This window comes from Ptychodera flava, chromosome 5 (assembly GCF_041260155.1).
Source record: "Ptychodera flava strain L36383 chromosome 5, AS_Pfla_20210202, whole genome shotgun sequence".
In the NCBI taxonomy this organism is placed as follows: domain Eukaryota; kingdom Metazoa; phylum Hemichordata; class Enteropneusta; family Ptychoderidae; genus Ptychodera; species Ptychodera flava.
The window spans coordinates 32969520-32994468 of record NC_091932.1 but is presented as its reverse complement, the minus strand read 5'-3'; the positions used below and the strand labels follow the sequence as shown (position 1 = coordinate 32994468).

Sequence of the window (24949 nt, the reverse complement as noted above, 5' to 3'; positions counted from 1 at the left end):
TTTCCAGACACAAGCCAGGGCTGAGCTCCGGAGAGAGGGGATTAAGATGTCAATTTCTTTGCTCCCGGAAGACTGAACTCTGATCTTCAACTGACAAAATGCAAGCTAGAACGTACTTACTTGGTATTTAGCACACCTCAGCAGTCGTGGAGGCCGACTGTTAAGTCTGTGGAGCTAGCTTATCTATCTCAGGTGCCAACATGAACAAACTCATGTCAGACGTGAAACTGGCATCAGACTGCTATAATTTTGAGCCAAATTTCATAAAAAATTTCAGCAGTTTACACATTATGCATTTGCCTACTGGAACTTATGACCATATCGCAATTGGCCAAGATTACAAAGCGTAAAATGTTCTTGGAGAGAATATGTAATTTACAAATCTTGGAAAGAAAAGGAAAGGGTTAAAAAAACACCTCTCAATATAATCACGGTAAACATTTTCTGAAGTACAGTTATATTTGAAGGCAGTTTGGTAAGCTTAGACCTACACTTCATATGTTAGTTTAGGGGTTTGGAATTAGAAATACACAACAAAACAGGGATTTTCTCTCGTCAAACCACAGTGTCTAAATGAATACTACTGAATGTAATGTGAGAATTATTCCATAATGACAACGTATTACAAGTCAGAAGAGCTCAGAGCCCACGTACTGTATTGTCATAATATCAAAACCACGGAGCCGAGTTCTCTCAGATAGATATATCTGACAGCTTACCCATGGATATGAAAGACTACAGGCACTCCTTTCCCACTGATCATACGTGTACCCAGTTTCTTGTATTTTATGGATGCTTGTGTCCAAGTGGTGGAAGGGCCATCTACTGCAGTGGTTTTGTGTCCAGTTCCTTGCCAAAGTGACCCCATTTCCAGCTTGCATCATCACAGAGATAGGAACCACGCGTGCACACTCTCTCTCAAAAAAGAGCAAGAAAACCAAGGCGTTCTATTCTAAGCCTGACCACCAACTGCTAAAGTGGATTACATCTCTGTCAAGCACTCCCTTTATATCTATTTTCTGTTTTGTTCTTTTCAAAATTTCCAAACAATGTTGAGATCACTGAAGGGTGAGAGGGTACCTCCCTGATCAACAACAACAACAACGGCACTGATCACTCGACCTGATGAATTCAACCGACAGAACCTTACTCCCTATGACTGAACATATTCTTTGGACTCCAAAAAAACTGTCAGCTGTAAACAGCGTCTTCAAGACCCAATCCTAATTCAGACAGACCCCAGCTTTATCCCCCAGGGCAGACAAACTCCCCATGAACGCACAAGTCATTAAGGACCAACACAGCGTATCCTTGTCACTTTGCCTGTGGAAGTTGATCACGTCAAGCAGCCATCGTTACCGATTCAAGCAACTCAAGCGGCGCAAATGCGATATTTACAAGAACTACAACTCATGAGAAGTTGTTTCAATCAGTGCAAACGAGGTGAACAAATGAAGGTGGGATTGAAGTGGGCAGAATACACTGTGCATGTGAAGTACAGGGAAACAACAGGAAGGAGTTGATAGGAGCTCGACAATCCATGTGGGCAAACAAGGCCGCTTTTATGGAGAAACTTTGCAAGCCTTACAACAACTGTCACATGCACAAATAATGTGATTGGTGGGCGTCCAGCTCAAGTATTCATTATGGGATTTGTTCTCTGTCTCCGACATGTTAACTGCTGCTGGGTACACAGACTTTCCCCATTCAAGCCCAGAAGTCATTCAGCTTGTCAGAGTAATTGTGTCATCTTCGGAACTTCACAAAGCAGCATACATACACTGTATACCCCTTGAAAAAATTTCCTGCCCTTTCCCAAAGGACACAAATTGTTGTGGTTTTGAGGGATTATTTTAATCTTTGATGATCAAATAACCATGATGTCAAACGAAAAATTTGTTCATAAAAAATCTGTAAATGTCTGAAAAAGCACAAAATGATCATTGAAAAGTAAGAGGTCACAAAAAAAAAAATTTACATCACTTGTCACTTGTCACTTACAATCACTGCAGAAAACCAGCAAACCATGTGTCACATTTTTTTTTAGCTGCTTGTCCGTCCGTTGAGCTTTTCTTTTGTCTGTTTGTCTGTCAGTTTGTCCAAGTATCTGTCCTCGGCCATTTAATCAAAACCCCAAAATTAGAATCCAGATATATCTGTCTTAACACAGTGCCACCCAGGTGGCAATACCAAAAGCCAATTAGAGCGAAAAATTCTAAAAATTCTCCCTCAGTGTCTGCAAATCTCTTCTCACAGACATGGAGAGAAAAAACACTTGCATTAAAATAGCCTTGTCATGACAAAATCAGTGCATAACATGGTGGTAGAGAAATGTTATTCACTCTGAGAGAATACTTTTTTACTCTTCAATATTATTATTGAAGCACTGTCACAAAGTACCAACTGGGAAGGTTTTGTGACTTGGTTTCGTTTGATAAATATTATTGACTCTGTTCCCTCACAGATACAGCAATAAACAAATATATATAGAAATTATAAAATACACACATCCCCATACATACATACATATCATTCCCTTTGATGAAGATTTAAGTTCTTTTTCAAAAAGTTCATGAAAAGAAGACTGTGTGTAACTCAGGAGATGATGACTTGGTTTGTGCAAAGAAAAATCTTATTTAAAACAAGAAAAGTGCAATTTGGCCAATGAGAAATCTAAATCAACAATAAGTTGTTTTAGTTCATTTTTATGTTTTAAGCAAGGTCATCAATACACTTTGCATACTTACAAAGGCAATCGAGCACTTGATGAATGAAAAAACAATGGATGTAATATGGCAACCTATCATAGTTGCTATTATTTTGTGAATTGCCAATGAAGATGCAGACGCTATGTTTATGATTGTTTTGACATATGTGCTGGAGGAGGTACTGACGGAAAACATCAACTGGACAATAATTCTTGAAGAATAAAATATTTTGACTTCTGTGGAAACGCCGCCTGTTTTTGTATTTTCCCAGTAGGTTAGGGCTGGTGCAAACTGTGAAACATTTTGGCCGGACGTTTTATCCAAAACATGCCTTCTGATGTCTGGCTTTTGTCAGGGGATGTGTGGAGTCTGAGGTCAAGTTGAAAAATTTGGTGGATGGCTTATTGATTTACTTTGAAAGGAACTGTTTTCTACAGGTGGGTAGGCTAGGTTTGAGCAGACACATCAAAGTTTGCAAGCGTGTTTATACTCCTATACGAGGAACCGTCAGTGAGTAAATGCTTGAATCAATGAAAGAAATGAGCGACTAGACTGACGGATATATTACATGTGTTTGTCAGTGAGTGTTTCTCTCTTTGTGAATGCATGTATTACTCTGAAATAAAGGTCTTGAGACAGTATTTGACTCAACCCCTGCTAACAACTAGACTTTGGTACATATCCATTATTTCCAACAGGATGGAACAGACCAATTTACAGGTAAATGGGGATGACAGGAATAGCGAGACATGGGCAGGCCCTGTAATATGTGTGCTTGCTGAACAGTAGGTGTTTAAACATTAAAAGATCATTTGGGTTTGATGTATCTGGCAACTATGACCAAAGTAATGCTGCACTACCTCCCATGATGCACCACAAGACAGATCTGATGTACTGTGTCATGCTCTGGAATTACATGCTACAACTAGTTTAGACGTGAAGGTTTGACAAGGATCAGAGAAGGGAAAAGAAAGTTGCTTGAATCTTCATTATGGAGCGACACATATTGGAAACAAAAAACTCCACAAAATTTGATTGTTAAAGTTCATCGATCTTATTGTAGAGCAAAATTGAAATATTAACAACAGAAATTAAGGAGCAAAATTATTTTAGTTGATAAAATGAGAGTTACGAAGGTTTGGCTGACAGAATTCTCTCTGTTTCTGAGAGTGTGTTCAATCAGGGGAAACGGAACAATGAAAACAGCACTTTTAGAAGTTCACAGGTATGCAAAATATTGACATGTTAGTTCACTGGGGTCAGTGAAGGAACAGTCATCAGTAGTGACTGTAGTAGACGCAGTCAACATTTATTTCAAAAGTTTTAAGAGTGATTGGAGACTTTCTTACTTTGTTTGGTTTGAAGGGGCAATACACATCGCCGGAACTTTTGATAAAGTTTCATTATTTTTGTGTAACAAAACCAATTTATTGTACTTCTTCCTATAAAAGCACAGTGAAATACACAGTATTTCTCTTGCCAACACAAAGCACTATGTACAATACTACAAAGTCCTTGTTAATAATTGAAATCTATTCGGGGCTAACATTCAGCAGGAAACTATAATACTGGGTATTTCTCCTATAAAAGCTACAATGACATGTTGAACACCAGGTATTTCAGACAATTTTGGAACAGAACATGAAACTTATTTTACAAACAGATCAAAACTAATGGAAAAATGTATCAAAAGCAGCCAATGGAGTTTCAAGAGTTTTAGCAATTTTCCATTTGCGTGTTCATTTATAATCCAACTTTCAAAAAAAAACAAGGATAGAAAGTGTCAATCAAGCAAGGCTGGGGTGTTGGATGATGCTCAAGGCCCTGACGGCCAGTACAGCAAGACAAGAGAGATCTCAGGTCACCGTCAATGAGGAAATAATGGTTTAAAACACCAATTGTAGCTGTCACTGCTGCACCGCTTGGTGTCGCATAATTTGAAGTTGCCAGTTAAATTGCCCAATTAGAACGCACAAATTTTCCTCATGGCTCCAGGACTCCAGTTTATTGCCAAAATGCTGGCCAATCAGAGACAGAAACTAAAGAACAATGGACTGTGAGTAATGAATTTATGTATGGGGGTGTACTCAGTGAAAAGACATTCTATTATTGTACAATATGACTGACAAGATGATCAACTCTTTAATTTTTCCCATAAATTAATCCATTTTAACCCTTTGAGCGCCCAAATCAATTTTGTTGCCTTTATAAAATGTGCTCCAGTCGAATTTTTTCAGATTTTTGCAAAAATTGTAAGCAAAGAAATGTGATGTCTGTTTGGTCCATAATTATCGAAAAAATTACAGAAAAATTCACAAAAATTGGTAAAATGTTGCACTAAAATTTTGGCGGGAAAAATTACAGCACTACAAGGGTTACTGGCTGTTCTAACTTATCAAACCAAATTTCACTGAAAGTGAAAATGTTAGGTTTTTTCCCCCATTGAAATCAATACAGCTTTCACTGTAGTAATTGACTGATACAGTTTGGAAAAGATGACAATTTTCACAGACAATTCAGAGTTTTACCTCACCCTTGAAAACATTGTGACTTTCAGCATTTTGGACATAGAAGTACAATCCACTGTAATGATCTGAAGTTTTGATAAAACTTTAACACAGACGGTGAACAACAAGAATGCTTGCAATCAGAAAAGACTTAAAATTGTTCAGAAATGTGTCTACACATTGGCATATTTCTGCAATTTTTACTTGACAATGTAAACAAATATTAATTTTGGCACAGAAACTATCTCATAGACTACTCACGGTGACTGACAGGAAATCTTTGTTAATAAAAATCTGCACACTGAGATTATTTCAGAGTTGTTGTAAAGCACATAGTTTAATCCCAATATTTTTTACACCATGAACAAAATGACGTTACACATGAAAGAAATGGATTTGAAACCTGTTTCTAACTATTCTCAGAAAATATTTTTTCAAGTCAATGTGAAGTGAATTTGCAAAAATTACTTTTTCCAATTGTGAATTCCTAATGTGAATAAAATCTGGTAGCATTTTTGATAGAGGAATTTGTGAAAGAAAGTTGGTTGAAATTTCTAAGAAAAGGCAAAAGTAAAATTATACCTCTCATAAACACAGATTTTTAAATGTTTTACAGAAATTTTAAAATTCGTATCCAAAAAAACATCTCTAGAAACTCACTGGCGCCATTATTCAAGCTGTGAGCAACAAACAACAGGAAACTTTCAAAGTTGACAGTACGAGCTCTAGTGTGAATCAAATTTATATTTCTCCTTGACAGACTCCCATCTGCACCAGGTGCACGACTTGATTAAAAACACTGCAACGCGGGCAATGGTCTGTTTTCTGTATGAAAGATGTCGGGGGTGACCTCGGGACTTTCTTTGTATATTTTGAAAAAGGCTGATTGGATGCTGCGAGTTCAGAGTGGCTGATCAGATTTGATTTACTTCCAAAGTTCCCAAAGTGGTTACTTTTTGCAACATGTGTCATCTGTCATCGCTTTGACCAAAATGGTTCTCATGAGAAACACGTTGTTAATCTTACATCTAGCCGACTGCCAGTGCTTTTGGCCGCCTTTTTCTTAGTTTTTCTTGTGACAACATCCCCCCTGACCAAGCAACATCAATAACGCTGCGTTGTTTACTATAACATTTTCCAAGAGGATGAAAACAAAAACAATTAAGACAGGTTGTATTGCTAGAAATTCTACCTCAGCCATCATATCACTTGCACAGAACTTGAAAATCGGCTCTAAAGCTGACCAGAATACATGATCTCCAAATAGAAAATTGAAAATATTAAACCCTCAAGACAACTGACATGTCACGTGTTTGCCTAGCAAGGAAACAGCTCCTGCCATTTTTGAAAACGAACACTGCATCCATCATGAACATACGGTCACAGTTTTTCTGTTGCAATTTTTGGAAAAGACTCTTGAAAGATGAATCAATATTGCAGTGAGTATGTCCACTAAATGTGTCATTACAAACTAGAATTATTCTTTTTTTGACAAACAGTTTAACCCTTTGAGCGCCAAAGTCAATTTTGTCACCTTTAGAAAATATACTCCATTCACTTTTTTTCAGATTTTTGTCAAAATTTTGATAACAGACTGTAGCCACTGAAATGTGATGTCCATTTGGTCCAAAATTATCAAAAAATTTCAGAAAAATTCATAAAAATTGGCAAAATGTGGCACTAAAATTTTGGTGGGAAAAATTACAGACCCCAAAGGGTTAACATTCACCATTTGAAGGAACAAAAACAAGGAATGGTGACAGCAAAGCTTGAACCAGACCACAAGATTGAATAAAACTCGTATTTTTTTGAGCCAACGATAACAACCTGAGAGGAAGCTGAAGTCAACAAAGAACGCAAAGAGATGTCATTAAGAGTCCGGCTATCTGATCAACCATTTCTTGTTCAAATCGTATTACAACTGAAAAAAAAATTCCATCCAGCTGAATAACATCTCATGCAATCATGCTTACAGGCCTTGATTTGTATGGATTAAAAAGATTACAAGTCTGCGGAGCTTTCATGGAACAAACTAAAATCCAAACCAAGATTTTGGAGGCAAAGCTTCATCGTTCACACACAGTGTTTCAGGCGAGTTATAAAGTTTTTTCACCATTTACTGAGAAAACTCAAATAGCTCAGTTGTGATGAACAAAACTAAATGTGAAATATAAAATTCAAGCAAAACCCCTAAAAATATAGATATTTTTGAACATTCAACATCTTTGCTATTAGAAATTATTAGTACTTCTAGTAGTGAGAATGTACCCTTCGTGATCAAATATCCTGTGACAAATTTCCTAAGTTGTTGTCGTTTTTCTAACATTAATTTGCAACAAATCATAAGAAATTATTCCTGACGGTCTGCACCAATGATTTGAAATTTATTTCTCATTTTTTATTTTGGTTATTAAGATAGCATGCGCCTCAGGGATAGATAGTCGAACTCTCAAATTTCTACAATTCTTTTCTGATCTACAACTTGTGGGGGCTCATTTTAAAGCTCTTGAAGAAAGAAAAACTTTCACTGTCTTAGTTTTTCGAATATCCAAAATTTATTTTTCCCCCATAGAGTTAACACAGGAATGGCGGCCATTTTGAATTTCAAATATTGCAAAATGTTGGGTTATTTGTTTCGCGAGTTGCAAACTTTGCAAGTGACCCGTGATTTTTATTGTTGATTTGTTCATTTAGGAAAATTTGAGAAAAAGTCTAAGGCTTTCACTTTCGAGACGCTTACTACCTTAAAAAGCCATAAAACTGCACTTGTATATATGCATGTTATGGATACATTTCTAATTACTTTCCATGCAATTGCACTTTGTCATAACATCTTGAAGATAACTGACCATACTGCTCAAATGGCTTTCTGTAAATTTTTTTTTAGATTCCCTGGCAATTCGACACCACAAAACCCAAATTTATCGGACAGGAGCGTTAAAAACACTACCACTAACTAATGAAAAGTAAAGTGAAAGCTTGAACACAGATGAATACCGTGTAACTACTTACAACAAGCTAAAACTTTTTAGCTGTATCAACATTTGAATAGACACGCAAGAGTGTGTCTGTAAGTCATTTATTTCACCCGAATATTTCACCATTGAAAGCTTGTCAGCCTTTCAATGTGCCTGCCATTTCAATAATGCATAGCAGTGTTTATTCACTATTGCAAAGCTTTTCTAAAGGCAGAACAAACACAGATATTGATCCAAACTAACTTCAATATATTTTACTTTTTGACTGTTATTTATCAAGCATGACTGTAAAGTCTGTCCAGAAAAGGTAATATCTTTCGGCAATGAGACAGGACTTCGACCGACACTTGGTGTTATTATTCAAAGGATAAAAGAACCATTTTAATGAATTCGCAACAAAATATGGTCAAAAGTATATGAGTATTCAGCTGATTTTTGATTGTTTACCGGGGAACCCTTTTCACAGGCTCACTGACAATATCACAACTCTTTTGCGACAAACTTTGCCCGTATCTTTAACAAATCTGACACTTCACCAAAGAATTATTTCTAATATTGTAATTGCGTCTTTATCACAACAGCTGTGGTGCAGATTTACACTCGATCAACAAATCTGAATATCTGTTCCCGAGCCCGTCTCAAAAATTAGTAGAAATATTTGAAATTGTGACATATGATGTTTGGCGGGAAAATGTCTGCACATAAAAAGTACATGCCCTTGCTTTGGTTTCACGGAACGTCTAAGAACGTTTGAGTGGTACTTAAAGGATGTTTTGCTAATTCAATACAAGCCATGGTAGAGATGGAAATAGTCTTTCTCGTAAACCACTTTACTTGGTACATTTATTTGAAGGTAGAGGGTCAAAACCAAGCCGGTGACCAATGTTTCTCGACAACGTTCTTAGAAGCAGACCACTCCGTAGCAAATTTAATCTACCCGATGTCTCCTTGGCGGCAACAGTCAGTAATCTCCTTTGCGGACTGCATTTACCAGTAACAAAGACCAGGGTGAATTAAGCTGAAATCCACGTTTTTTGCCATGACATTTCGTAAGCCTCTTGTCCTGTGCAGTCAATTTTATTGGGTTATAGTAAAAGCAAATCATCTGGGGGGTCATTTGCTCCCAATTAGGCAACTTAGTGTCTGGTAAGTCACCCGCTTTTACAAGTCCCATAACAAAGATGCAATGCGTGATGGTCTCTAATGCAGTACAAGCATTAGGCTTCAATACAAGCTGACATGTCTGCTCAAGCTCATCTGTACAAGACAACTTGTCCTAACCAATATCTGTAATGCGCTCTTCTGAGAAATCCACCTACGATATGTGGTAGACTGCCTTCAAAAAGATTTCTGGGCATGGTTCACGCAATAACACATAACAGTTTACCGTGCATATAAAGCCCAGGGCGAAAAACAGAAAAAAAAATTGGCCAGCCGCATTCAAAAATAATTTTTGTCTTATTATTTGCTATGATAGAAATAACTGAAATTTTCCCAGAATAAAGTTGTCATGGCTGTCATCCCTCCATTCATAATGGACATGTCTTAAACTAAACGATCCAAAACAGATGAGCCGTAACAGACCCAGCATAAGGCAACAACTGATTTGTGATGAATTCTCATCAATATAAACCATGCATTCACACCGTTTTCAATATTTTCTCAAAATCATTTTCCTAGATATGATTTTGAACTTGATATATGCGATATTTTAATGCCAAGTTATTGAAACTTGGACATAAATTTCTGTCATCTTGAGACTTGGTATTTACAGAACAGAACATCTAAGCCATGATCAAATCTTGCATTGTAATATCGTACAACCATATTTACAGTTTTTTTACACATCTAGTCGCAAATCTATTCTACTCAACAATTTCTGCAAGCTTCTTCCTTTGTCGTTAATGTTTACCTTGGAATCATAATTACTTGGAAAACGTGCTGATAAATCAAAGTAAAGCAAGTGGGGAAAGAAAAATCAAGTTTCAAATTTTGAAGGCGAAAGGAAAAATTTGCATTAATAATCTCCGAGACAGCCAGATAACAAGATAACGCACATAATAGAGATGACATATTTAGGGTATCTGGAAAACATCGTGAAATATAAATGAAAGGTCATCATTTGAATATCCTTCTAACTAATATATCATTGTCAATGACTGATAATAGCCTACACACAGGAAGTCCTCTCCAGCACAGCCACGCTTCTTGACTCTTTCAAAACATGAAAAGATAAAGAAGGTCAAAAAATAAAAGCTAATTCTTATTATTCATAACAATTCCTAAGAGAATAATATAATTATGTTTCTCATTAAAAAATGGCAACAAAATGAATATTGAGAGAAAAACACATTTACACAATTTTGCATTCATTTTCACATTTTGAGAGAAAGATATGGGTAGAATTTGTCAGGAGTTTATAGCAAATATTACACCTAGTTACTTTGATTATGATATGATCATTATGATCATTATTTTCATAAAATATTTCACTGTGTATAAATTTCATAACTATGGCAAAAATATATGCTTTGATGAAAATTCTCCATTGCGTATCGAGTGGTAAACAGACAGAACTAGCTGACTGTCTGATATATTTCTCAATTGCGTGTGAACCTCATCATAACAGTACCTGATGCTTTCCATTACAGAGCTTTCACAATCTCCAAACAGTGTCCACAACTTGTCCACGAACCAGACACTTAAAATTATTATGAGAAACAATCAAGAAAGCAGACAATGATCACTGCAATTATACAGACTCCAATGTTGCAAAACAAACTCTTTAATTATTATTTTTGTGTCATTCTATATCAATGTTGGAAACAATCTGAAAATACTGCCTCGGGGTCTGCTTTGTAGTTCGCCTTGAGGTCTGCTCCATGGTTTGTTAGACTATAAACACTAATAGTAAATTTGAGGTCACTGAAAGAGGTCACAGAACACAAAAAGTAATTAAAACTATTTTTGGACAATCAATTCGATGAGCTGTGTGTGCTATAACATAACCACTACACTCTATCATCTATACTGATTTGAAAATTATAAATGTTTGATGACAGGAAATCTCAAAAGATTAATTTTCTTTCAGGGTGTTTATCAATAATTGTGAAAAATTTCTACCGACAAACAAGAGGGCTCTGAATTCTCTTTTGTCTGCAAAATGGAATACCATGTTTCAGTGCCGGAAAAAAAGGAGTGTTGTTCTCAACATACGTGAAGCTGTTTCACAGATTGTTTGAGAGAATATGCCCATTACATTTTAGCACACATTTAAAACCAGCAACAGATGGAAGGGATAAGGTGTCTGCTTCAAATTGTCAGGCCCGGCAGCAGCGACTCCGGCACTCCAGCAAAATGATTCAAATGTCACTTTAACATGGCAACCTCATCAAACAAAATCCTATCACACAGCGGAAATAACTGAATTGACAGACTTTTACAGAAAATTATGAAGATTCGACCAGCACGCGTGTGTATGAGTCTGCATTAGTATATCACGTAGGGGAGAAAAACACTAACAGAGTTAGGGGAACCAATCAGAAGTAAGCATGGAAGATGATGGGCAATATTTTTTTTGCCTATCTGTTAAAGAAACAGATATCTTCTGAGTGGCCTGAAGGGAGCAATTTACTCATACAAGTGTCATTGACGTGCTAAATATGTACACATGAAGACTGCAATGGAAAAGACACCCTCAAACTATAACCACTGAGTAGGGAACAGTTTGACAAATGTGTGGTCCCTCCTAAAAAGCTGTTATCCCATGATGCACTGCACTGTTATCAAAGTCTTGATTGGACTCGCCATATGAAATAAATGAAGGGTACTTGAACTTTTGATGATTTTTAATTATTTCTTTTGGAAAATATTTACTATTTCTACTTCCTCAAGTATAATGCAATGCAAAAATTAGTTTTTATTTGCCTTGATGTGCCGTATGCAATATTATCATTGCTGGGTGAATTGATGTCTGGACTAAAATTCAGATGTCAAGATTACACTGGACATTAAAATTGCATACAAACTGCACTGCCAAGTTGGACACTACGTGATTTGGGGAGCAGAACATGAAACTTTGTTTTACAAAATGAACAAAACTGAAAAAGAACAAAACTGATTGGGAATCCATCATTTTTTAACAGTTAACAGAATTTGAAAGTATATTAATTCCGTATGCTAACATTAATTAGCTGTCTAAATCTGTAATATGAAATGCTTTACAGCAAGTTGCAAACCATCATTTTGACCAACCTTGGCTAAAAATAACACTTATACTGCCGTGCACATTTGGATTGACAAACAAAACGAAAACTAACGAACCAAATGCAATGTGATGGTTATTTTTTGAATGTTTCAAGAGTAACATTTCATGAAAAACATGGAAAAGGAAAGCACCACAGCTGAATCAGACTTTTATAGAAAAATTCAACCTGTTCACCCCTAACTCTCAGTAAACAGGTCTGAAATAACCACTGATAACCGTAGGTTTGGGCTAAACCATGGTGGTGAAAGGGTAAAAGCCTACCATATGGAGCCAAACAAACCATGGAACCAGGGCAAAGCACATAAATGCAAATGCCATAGATCTAGTGAACTCCTGGTCTGGCATCACTAAAAATTCAGTTATCTATTGAAATACTAAATTTGCCTGTTTTACTGTGTTGGGACAGATTTACAAACCATGTATATATTTCTGTCAGCAAAATTGATTAATTTCATGCGTGCGCTTTGTCAACTTCAAATCATTTTATCACTTTCTGTCTACGGCAGGGCTGATATCTGGCAATAAATTATGGCTACAATTGACAGTCGTCCTATCAAGGTACAACAGTGAAGGGGGTTGAGTTGGGAGAGGGGGTTTCCCAGTAGTTGGACAGATGTCATAGTAACCAGACACTCTGAGTACAACTGGGATTTTACGGCTTAATCTTCATAAATATCTTCATATGCTCCAAACTTGATTTTAATTTTTCATTGTGTCAAGAAAAGTCCTGGAAAGTTCTCCTTTGTTGTGTTCAACTTATGTTGTTTCTGATCAAGAACAATATGTAGCTGGTCTGATTTGTTTAAAGTTTGTTGCTAAATACCCTGTCCCTGTGCCACTGTCATCCTGTTTTCATAGAAATATATTAATCACATCAGAACCAATGGGGAATATACACAACCATCAAATGATCTGTTGGTGAAGTGGAAATGTTTAAATGATGATTTTCAGGAAACTGACAGACTACAGCAGAATTATTAGTGTCGTGTGGCATTGCAGTACCTGTGCCTGATTGCTGTGGGTGGGAAAGCTATTGTCAGAAAACCTCTCTGTAAGCTTAACCTTTTGAGAGCTGTAATTTTTCCCACCAAAATTTTAGTGCAACATTTCAACATTTTTTATGAATTTTCCTGTGATTTTTTTGATAATTTTGAACAAAATGGACATCACATTTCATTAGCTACAGTTTTTATCAAAATTTTGGCAAAAATCTGAAAAACATACGTCCGCACGTACATACATACATACATACATACATACATACATACATACATACATACATACATACATACATACATACATACATACATACATACATACATACATACATACATACATACATACATACATACAGACGCCACCGACTCACCATATAAGCTCTTTTTGGTATTTACATACATACCAAATACGAGCTAAAAAAATGACTGGGGTAGGTATATCTTGTAAAGGCGACATAAATTTACTTTCGCACTCTAAGGGTTAAAACACGGGATAAAATATGGCCCAGAACTGATCAAATTAAACACAGTTTAGTAAGTAAACGACTACACTGTGTTCTATGTTGTGATGGCAGGACAGGTGAACAGAGGAATTGATGATGGTAGGATGGACAGACAGGGAGACAGATAGACAGATAGATAGCCAGACAGATAGGAAGACATTGATGCTGCTTCTGCCCTTGAAACAATGGGAATAACGGACAACCCCAGCAAAACTACAGTTGTACCTTATCCACTAGATATGCGCCAGAGGAAATTAAAACTAAGTATTACCGCAAGAAAAACTGTGAAACATTAGCATTTGAAGGCGGAACAAGACGTGTACACATTAGAACAAAGAGAGTAACTGGCGAACACAACACAGAATGCAAGTCTGAAGGAAAGACAGATGGACAGACAGCTGCACAGACAAAACAATAGGAGTAAATTTCAACCACATCACAGAATGGAGACAGACAGAAGGACAAGATAGACAGACAGACAGACAGGCAGATAGACACACAGACAAAGCGAAAAGGGTATAAAAGAAGTACACACACATTAAAACATGATAAACACACATTCGAATAAAAGGGAGTGACATTCAAACACATTACATCTCAAGCTGTATACACAGTGAGGGCCATAAGCCATTCTGACTACAAACACTGGCTGAATAGACTCGGGTTGTAAATGATCAATGTTTCACTACACTCTTTTTTTCTATCAGCCCGGTTGTTGACTCAAAATATCTTTCACACTCCATTGTCAACAATTAACACCTACTCATTAGCCTGCTACTAGCCAGAGGAAAATAAACAATGCTCTTAATACAGTAGCCAGTAAATCAAGTTAATGGTGGAGGCTTTAGTGATCCAATCCCCTTGCCCGCACTACAAGTCTTGGCATTGTCAGTGCCACATTCATTGGAGCAATGTACTGAAATTTCAAATACACTGCTCATGCAAGTATTAGTTTTTTTTAATATTTTTAAAAAAAATTTTGGCTCTTGCATTTTTCATGCGCTTACTATTCCCTGCCTGAAATATGACAAACTAGCCCAATCATGGTATCGTTTATCATAGCTGATCAGTGGCGTTCAGCTGAAATTATTACGTCTGTCCTGATTTCCACCGTACACCAGCCTATCCACACCTGGCAGACACTGGAAACCAATGATTTGAGTAAGACAAGATACACTGCACTTTCGACGGGGAATCTCAAACATGATACAACACAAAATTATAAATGATCAGAAAATGGGGTTTTGAAAGTGCTGTGTATAATATTACTGTAGGAAATCAGCGTTAGCAATTCATATTCTAATTTGATTGTCTTTGCTAGCTCGCCTGCACTGTACAGCTCAATGACAACAGACATACAATTTTCACCAAGATTTTTGGTTTCCTTATTAGTGACTTATATCTAGAGAGAACACCTAATTTGTCAGTTAATACCACAACAATAATACTGCACAAAAAATTTGTACAAAATTGCTTGTACACTACAAACAAAATCGGAAAATCACAAGCACTTTCAAAATCATGATTTACACACTCAAAACAGGTGAAACTTTTCCGCACGAATGAAAGAGAGAGTATGCAGCAATCAGCCTCCTGCTACCGTACTTAGCTGAGTCAGAGGTGAAAATGTTTAACCTAGAAAAAAGGGACCACATTGCGATTAGAAATTAGCCATGTAATGTGCACCATAACTTTCACTAATATCCCCGAGATTAAACTTACAGACTGAAGCTGACTAAGGATAGTATTCAAAGGGGAAATCTCTATGAAATTCAGATGGCAGGATTTTGCTATTAAGATTTGGATAATCACGACAATGGAGCTAATGTTCCAACGGGATAAAGCTGATGTGGTAAAATATGGATTGAGGAAATGGAACAGACTTCCAGTAGAAGCTGGAAAAAAATGCTGGGTACGGACGAAAACAACAGAAGCTGAACAGGTGATGGAAAGAGATTGCTAGGCTACGTTCATTAGCTTTCTATACAAAGAACAGAAGTAGTTAGACTGAATGGGGAGATGAAAAAATAAAGAACGACTTAAAAACCCCAACTTAAGGGAGCAGATTTTTTTGGCTTGAAGAGTCAATACTAGGGAGTATTTCAGTATTGTCCTTGAAGGGGTTTGTTGATTTAACCTCCGCACACAAGCACTGGGAGGACAAACGTCCATGCTTTCTTCATTTATAAAAGCTACTGAACAAACAATGCCGCTTTCTCAGTTCTCTTGATTCACCGCGAAAAAGAAAAGACATCTGAAGAAAAGTTAACTTGTGACTAGATACCAGTGACCTGGGTTAGAAATCAACGTCAAAAAGGTGAAAAGATGGACGGCTCACTCGACGGTTCTCTGACACCGGCAGATCTACCGGCGATCTACCGGCTCGCGGACAATTACACTAAAAACAGATTCACAAATCAGAAGTCCTCCAGGCATTCGGATTGACTTGTATTCCGGGAGAAAAAAATGCACCTCTCAGGTTTCTTATCAATTGCTGGCTATTTCTGACTACGATCTCTTAATTCGTAAATCAGCATTTCCAAAATCATTAGTTTTACTTTTCTGCCAAGGTTCAAATCTCATCCGCTTATCGCTGTAGCTTTTTTCCCATCAGATAAAACCTACAGAGACTTATTTATTCTTTTTTTCTCTCTGATTTGCTTTCACAATCTAGTATAAAAATGTTCTTGGATGAACATACGAGGAAATTGTTCTCCTCCCCTTTAAAAATTTTCATTTCCTGCACGATACAAGCTTATCATTGGATATAAACGGTGCTGATCATTGAAGTGATATTGAAATTCATGGTACAGCCATTCACTTTTACTGGAATAGGTCTACAAAATCTATAACCTCCATAGTATTCCAGAATAGACTATTCACGATGGAGGCAACCGTGGAAGTTTTGCTGAAAAGATGTACCGGGTATTTGCAGAGAAGTATACAGATGAAATTATCAGAAATAAATTTGGATCAAAAAAATTTGAGACAAAATAGGCTGAAAACAAAGATCACATGCTGTCCAAAAAAAAAAAGAATAACAAGATGATAGTGCACTTTGAAAAGTGGTCTTCTATATTATTATTTGTGCGATAATTGATGTATTCACAGAGAAAAACTAGTACACTAGCATAAAGAATTGTAACATAACATTTTAAGGAAAATACCCAATAAAATTCTTTAAATATAAAAAAAAAGATCACATGCTGTGTTTGATGACCATGGATACACACTATGAGTTGCCGATATAACATACACATTATTGGATGGTTCGGTGCAAACTTTTAGGTAAAAAGTGACTTCTTTCAAACATTTCAAGTTGGCTTTAAAAATCTAGAAAATATCATTAGAGAAAATTAAAGAGATTCCTAAATATGCAAAGAGGCAATAAAACAATATCAGTGCTAAACTTTCCACCACAGGAAATTTAAACTTTATTTTTTCCCTCATGTTTTCAAAATGTGGAAAATTTGAGTGATATCTCTCTTGCACTTGGCTTTCAATATGACGCCACAGCTTGACCGCAAACATTAACCCTTGAGGCTGTAATTTTTCCCATCAAAATTTTTGTGCAACATTTTTACAAATTTTTATGAATTTTTCTGTAATTTGTTTGATAATTTGGAGTAAATGGACATACATTTCATTGGCTACAGTTGTTTATCAAAATTTGGCAAAAATCTAAACAAAAAACTCACTAGGGTATATTTGTAAATGGGACAAATTTGATTTGGCACTCACAGGGTTAAAAACACATCACATTATATCCCGCCTGAGTTCATTCACACCAAAGCCACACATTTGTAACAGTCAACAATATCAAACAGCAACAGTACAGCTACACCCTGACTCTCATAAACTTTGTCTGTCTGCAATTACTCAACCAGTTAATTACCCTTATCTGTTGATTAAAAACCAGGTTTCCTGATTATCAATATTTCAACAATTTTTTTCTCTGAAGATAACGCCAAATTGACATCACCTATTCTGTCTCCGATACGAGTATTGTAATATCGGCAATAAAAGATAATTACTATTATGAGGCATTTAATATGATTTATGATGAACAAGGTTGTCAACGGAATAACTTTTGACTCCAATTTTATTTCTAATCAGTTAGATGACAAAGATGTGTACGCTGCCAGCTAAGCTTCTGAATATTTCACTCCAAAGTGTAAATCTGTAATAAATTTATCAGACTACACGCTCATATTGGCAGCGACTTCTCCAGTCCATATATCATTCTTGCTACTTCCATACTTGTCATTATTTTTAGTTAAAAACCATAACATTTAAAATTCATTTTTGCCATTTTGAGAGACAAAAGAAATGTTATATTATATTAACAGGTAGGATATCTGTTATATTAATGCTATTTCCAGACAGCGACAAAATACTGTGAATTCTGTTTTGGATGAAATTTGTCATCCTAATTTATTGGAATTCATTTATAATCTTATTATTCTGTTGACTGTGTCGGTGATAAGTGATGTCTATTATGACGATACATGTCATGAATAGATGATAAACTTTGCAATAATTTAATCCTTTTATCCCCACGTCCTAGTGAATAGTTTCATAATGTGAAAATAATGACTGTATACCAGAGTCTGGTGATGCAAGGGTTACACATCATGAATCTTGCTGTGATGTTTTTAAGGAAATGAATTCTAATTTCAAGTCTTCAAACATCTTCAAGAAAAGACACAAGCAATGATGACCAGTGCCTTAAAAAACTTGTCTCGGGAGTGAAAAAGACATTCTGAGACAAAACCATCGTTATATGGTCTGAAACAGGGCTACAAAATGTCAAACACTGGTGCTATGCCAAATTTTGATTTGCTACTTCAACTTTATGAATGATTGACACCTGTGCTGACTTCTGACCTCAGAAAAGGCAGACTGCACATAGGGCAAGTTATAGACCACCATAGTACCTCATAAGCACTGGCTATACTCTACAAATATCAGCAAAGTACACTTTACAAAATATTTGTCACTAAGTATCGTCCAAATAGCACTCATATGTAACATCACTATGAACATAAACAAATCTGCATCTTTACTATTTCACACAAATTACAAATGTACTACACCTTATAATTTCACTTGTTCTAGTTTAAAAACTAAAGATTTCTTTTATTTTTCAACAAATTTTGGATCATTTAAATTTATGGTCGGGTTTGTAAAATGACAAATACTTACGACAATGACAATTTTTTCGTCACTGGTAAAAGCAAACACAATGCAAATAATGTTTGTCCTGATCATTAGGTGTTGTATGAACAATAACATAATGATTTTTTAATCTCGGCATTTGTAACATTATGTAAACAGTATTTATAAACTGACAGATTTCAGGAAATTTCTAAGTAGCATGTTTTCGCATCGTATGGGAAGATAGGCGAGACACAAAATGGTGAAAAATGCCGAGGAAATTAGTCAATATTGGAACTGACTGCTGTATGCCATGCGGGCACTGGAACGGCTACATCCTGAAACAGTGGGTTTGGAAAGAAAGGAAAGGATATTACCAGCTACTTTCCAACCCATGGCGACAAATGACTGAATAGTGGCTCAGAGTCAAAGCACCATGGCAACCCAAATGATTCCTGGCTTTAAAATAGAACAGAAATGGCCATGAGATATCAAAATATGCAACATCAAGCAAAACTCACATATGCCCGGTAATTTCAAAAAACAACAGACGGACAGAAAAATGCTGGAAAGGGATGTGTAAATGAGAAATTAGTGACAAGATTTGACAGTCAGGTGATTCGGAGAAAAATGACTGTGCTAGACATTGCAGGGACTGACAAGAGCAACGATGCTGGTTGCAAGCTATCAAAATGTTACAGATAATTATGACAGGCAGTAAAGGACCTATGGCAGTCGGCGAGCAAATCAGCGGGTAATTCACAGTACAACATACACCCTCCATTTCTATGAACTTCCTTCGCCTTAACAACACATGACATGCCTCGCAGCCTGGTCACATGATTAAACAAAAGAGAAACGCAGGAAAAATACAACGGATTCCCGCCTCACGCTTTGTGTTCCCACCGTGCTGGAAATAATTTAATTAAACAAAGCCCATCATCAAGTCTGTAGACACAGACATCCACACATAAAGCTCACATCGATGAAGAAATGTGCATATTTTTACTTAAATACACATTAGGAAAATGATCGACTTCAGAGCCACATTATACAAGATATTATTTTAAAGTGTTTGCACTCGCTGTTCTGTGTTCATATCTATTGGCATTTAATTATGAGGTTAATCAACACATCATTTACGTCATTCAACTATCTGTAATTACACTTGCAGGTTCAAAATAAACTCTGCTGAAGACTGTTAGCGAGCTTGCTACAATTTGTATTTGTTTCTTGTCCATAGCTACCGGTAAAAAAAATTCACTCACAATTTTTACAGAAATTTGAATTCATTTTGAATAGTTGAATGAATGCAAAATCATGTGATACGATAATTTTGAAATGAAAGTTATAGTATACTGTGGAATCATAGAAAAGGATTTTCTTTCCCCACTGGAAATAGTCAACATCTAGTTCAGACAGCTACAGCATGATCTTAAATTATCAATGAAATAAAAGCTTCTAAAATATTTACATGGAATGCACCATTGGGTGATTTGGGTGATTTTTTTGTCCAATCCACAAAAACCGTTCAAAATTGTAAACACAATACTCAACAAAATTGTAGTCTAATTCTGCAACTGTGATGTGTGACTCGTGATATATCTCTGGTCCTCCCTGGAAAAACGGTTCAAAATTGTAAAAAATATTTTCAAATGAACTGCAGTGCAATTTTAAGGCTTATCTGTGATAGCACTGCCAGTAGTATCTATATTGTAGTCAGGTTCTCGGGAAAGCCACATGTAGGAGACCCTGATTTGCATAAAGTGACTTTTATTACTCCTAACCTACTTAGCTGTTATTTATTCTGTGAACCCACTAAATTTAAACTCACTGGATACTGGATAATATGCGATTTGAAATTACAACAGAGCTGCAGTTAGACGCCAATACACTCCAGTCGATTTGTCAGTACATCCAGGACCTGAGCCACTCATCACAAAACATGCCTGGCGCATCTAGAATTTATAAGTCTAAATAAACGCGCAATCAATCAATGTGAGAAAGACGGCATCTAGTGACAGAGAAAGCGTAATAAAACATATTCAACGTGTCATTAATGACTTCCTCGGATACATTGTTGGTTTCTGGGAAACACAGCACTTGCGAGAGATATTTTGATTTGAGTATAAACACACTCAATACTGCAAACAGCAATATGCACAGATAATGCCCGGTAAGCAATTAAGCAGCATATATACACACAGCGAGTACACACTGAGCTGGCGGGGAAAATGAAATGAGAGCGGTTGATGGCATGGTGGTGTTTTTGAAAGATCACTGAAACGTGCTCAATAGAGCCGCCGATTTACCTTAGAAAACATACAGTCCATTGCAACTGTCCATCGCAAGCACCATTGATGCGGCTTACACACTTACTTAATCACGGCAGTCACTGCCTTTTATCAAAACACACATATAACGCATGCACCGGCTCTGCTCGGTTAGACAGGCCTGTGCTACCGGGGCCGCGGATGCTGTGTCACTCAGGTCGGGGTGGAGCCGCCTGCTCTTCTCTGCCGTAAAATTCACAAGTAGTTGAAGCACGCAGCTGAACTAAAACATGATCGTTTTCACAACTGGGTTAATAGCAGCCGGTTGAATGAGTACATTATTGCTGAGAGGAAAGACTGTGGCAGCCACACAGCACATAGCAGACTCAAGCGTTTCACTGAATCCCTTACCTATATTGGATCACAACAAGGCCACCACACGACTCATTCATTCAATCTTGGTCCAATGAATAATCCTCTTACAAATCGCAAAACCTCATCTAACTGAAGAAAACCCTGATCGCACGCCGAATGACTGAGAGAAAATGCTTGAGAGGGGACTTACCTCCTGACAGTTACAGACCACTGGAAGAGAGAGAGAGAAAGAGTCACAATGCAGGGTTAGCTAACTGGCCTGTCTGACCCAGAATCAGCATCCGCTTGGAGGGATTGTACATGGATTTAGCAAAGCGCTTGAGCAAATAACCATCAGATTTTACTGTCGGCGCACCGTGAGCACTGCTACATGACAATACATGCTTAGGCAACCTGCCATGTGTGTGCTTGGCTTGCTACGGATTCACTCCTGCGTATTGAAGCTCTATGGGCATAGTGAAACACCTCTTTCATCGGGGAATGCTGTGATACATAGCATTTCTACTGGGCACTTCCAAGACAAACAGCGGCCGAAAAAACAGCGTTTCAGAAGCACAAAAACAAAGCAAATCTGTCCATGGCCTCCTGTACAGCTGCATCACATCACTGATCACTTCCGCTTCTTAATCAGTAATTAATTGGTTGTAATTAAAATTGACGTTTAATTCCAGGCAGAGGGAGGACTCCGCAGTGTATGGTAAACGGAATAGCGTCTTTAACAGTTTAGCCAAAATAAAGCCCAAAAATTGGTCTATTTCTCTGCGGATCTTGTCGGCACTGCACAAAGCAGGGCTGCGCAAACAGCTCTGTAGCAGTGATTTAGGCAAGGCCTTTTCAAGGAATCCCACAGGAAAATGTCAATCCTCCCGAGACTCAATACTGGCTTATTTATTTGAATTCTCTCATTCATCGGGCCATCTGCCATCTGCTTCATTCACTCACCATTTTTTTTGCCGAAATGTTCTCACTTTGTAACTTGTTGCAATCGTATCTTGCTGTGGCCCAAACACTAACAACACCAGTGGAGGCATCCCCTTGACCACTCTATTATGCTTTTCAACAGTATCTCGGCCTCCACCACTCCAAAAAAATATCTTTACTGTGGCAACACCAGCTGCCTTGTTATTTATAGGAACATATGATGTATCTGCTTTTCTTTTAAATGCAAGCATTCGTAGATTTTTGGATTAAATACCCCAATCGACATTCGCAAAAATCAATACCAAACAGAGTGTTCTCTGGCATTTGTAAGTCTGAAAATATGGGTCATGTACCATAAAAAAACATTCTTAAAAATCCCAAAAAATGATTTAAATTAAAATGTCTATTGAACTAACTCTGCCGCCAGAATTTTACTCTTGAGTTCATGATGTATTTTTCGTTCATTCTATCTCTATTTTTTGCTAATACTCATTTTCAGATACTGTAAACTTTACTGCATTTTGTTTTTAATTGAGAATATAAAGCTAAATACTCATGTCCTCTGGAGTGTAAACCAACAAGATATGAATGAGAACGCTATTCATGTTTCTTAATGAAGCAGTCCCTCCTACCAATATTTGCATTGCATTTTTGCTGGCTGGTTCTTTGCCATCATACCTTGGGCAGACACGAACTCTAAACAATAAAACACCAACCGTCATCATCCCCTATGTGACAATGATTATGGAACAACCCTCATCGTATTCTGTGGTGGAATATTCCATACAGTCACCAACGAAGGGGTGTGGTTAAATGTGCAGGTGGACCCCTCTGATATAAATACACTGTATTTTAATGTGGTGAGTGTTATTGGTATGTTGAGTATATCACCTGTGATACTATGGTTGAACCACAACGCTCTCATAAGAAAACACTGGAGTGCCCTCTGTGACAACTTTGTAATTTTCACTCACTTTCACATCTCATTGTAATCAATCGGGGGAAGCGGGGTGTCACGCTACACTAGGCTGATTATAAATGACACCTTTAGCTATATGGCAACGAGACTTCTATTTCTTGATTTCATAAATTATCTAGAATTTTGAACTTCACTTACAAATAAGAAATCAAAAGTTTTTGTATGAAAAATTTGTACACACACACACACACACACCACACACACACACACACACACACACAATAATATTGTGATGTGTGTAAATGCTCTCTCTCTCTCTCTCTCTCTCTCTCTCACACACACACATATAATATTGTGATGTGTGTAAATGCTCTCTCTCTCTCTCTCTCTCTCTCTCTCTCTCTCTCTCTCTCTCTCTCTCTCTCTCTCTCTCTCTCAACTGTTGACATTGAAAAAATTGGTCCCTAAATACAAAGAAAGATTTGAAAGCTGTGAAGTGAAATCACATCAAAAGTACACTGACTATGTATGTAGGTCATGATCTAGTTTCTAAGCTCAGGGAAATATCTTGTTATCGGTGGTATCCTATACATCTGTAGGTTGTGGTGCTCTTACCATTGGCTTCAACTTCATACAGTTATACTATTCTCAGCTGATCTGGAAAACTCCACTGCAACCCTCCGAAGATTGTTACTGTTCTGAACAGTTGATCATCCTAGAACAAGACACTTCTTATCGAAGTCATCATCCCAAGTGTACAAATAAATATATCAGGCCCCTGCTTCAATACATGTACGGTTGCTATGACGATGAACTCTGACTTCTGACCCATGGAAGAATGACTTTCTACATCACTGATGCAAAATATTCTAAAATTTCACTGGAATTTGTATCCTGTATTGATCTCTTCCATCACGCTGAGGTTTTTTGTGTAATCGTCACACATTTTGTAAAAATCATGGCGCTTGTGAGAAAACAGCATACACTATAACCAGTATAATTTGTGAAAGTCTTGAAATTTGCAGAAAAAACAGCCTTTAATTCACATTCTGAATTGAAAAAGACCAACACTTTTTCCATAAAGCACATTTGTGAAAAAAATGTATGACTATATATAGTGTATGACTATATATGTACGACTACATAAAAAAATCCACAAATACGCTTCCCGAATACTTGATAAAAAGGTTTTATCAATGAATGTAGGTCCAAAAATCTTCCATTAGTAAAATATAGGGATTATAAAGTAATCTCTATATCAATACAGTAGTGTGTAGATGGATTACAAAATAGTCGAATTATGGATAAAGTGTTTGCATGGAATGCCCTGGGAGTAATTCCAA

General features: G+C 36.9%; 1 protein-coding gene across 39 annotated transcripts in view; it reads right to left on the bottom strand.

Moving 5' to 3' along the window:
• Nucleotides 1-24949, bottom strand: part of LOC139133546 (eyes absent homolog 1-like) — a 173229-nt gene that overhangs the window by 51737 nt on the left and 96543 nt on the right. For 4 of the 39 annotated variants that reach the window (XM_070700218.1, XM_070700221.1, XM_070700225.1 and 1 more), the window contains exon 1: nucleotides 720-896. The exons of 28 other annotated variants lie outside the window; for them this stretch is intronic. In XM_070700218.1, coding sequence (XP_070556319.1) covers nucleotides 720-884 — 165 coding nt within the window. In that variant the 5' untranslated portion in view covers nucleotides 885-896. Of the gene's footprint in view, nucleotides 1-719; nucleotides 972-21430; nucleotides 21777-21956; nucleotides 22173-24949 lie in introns of those variants that run through there. 7 more of the 39 variants (XM_070700235.1, XM_070700242.1, XM_070700245.1 and 4 more) reach the window with 5 other exon arrangements.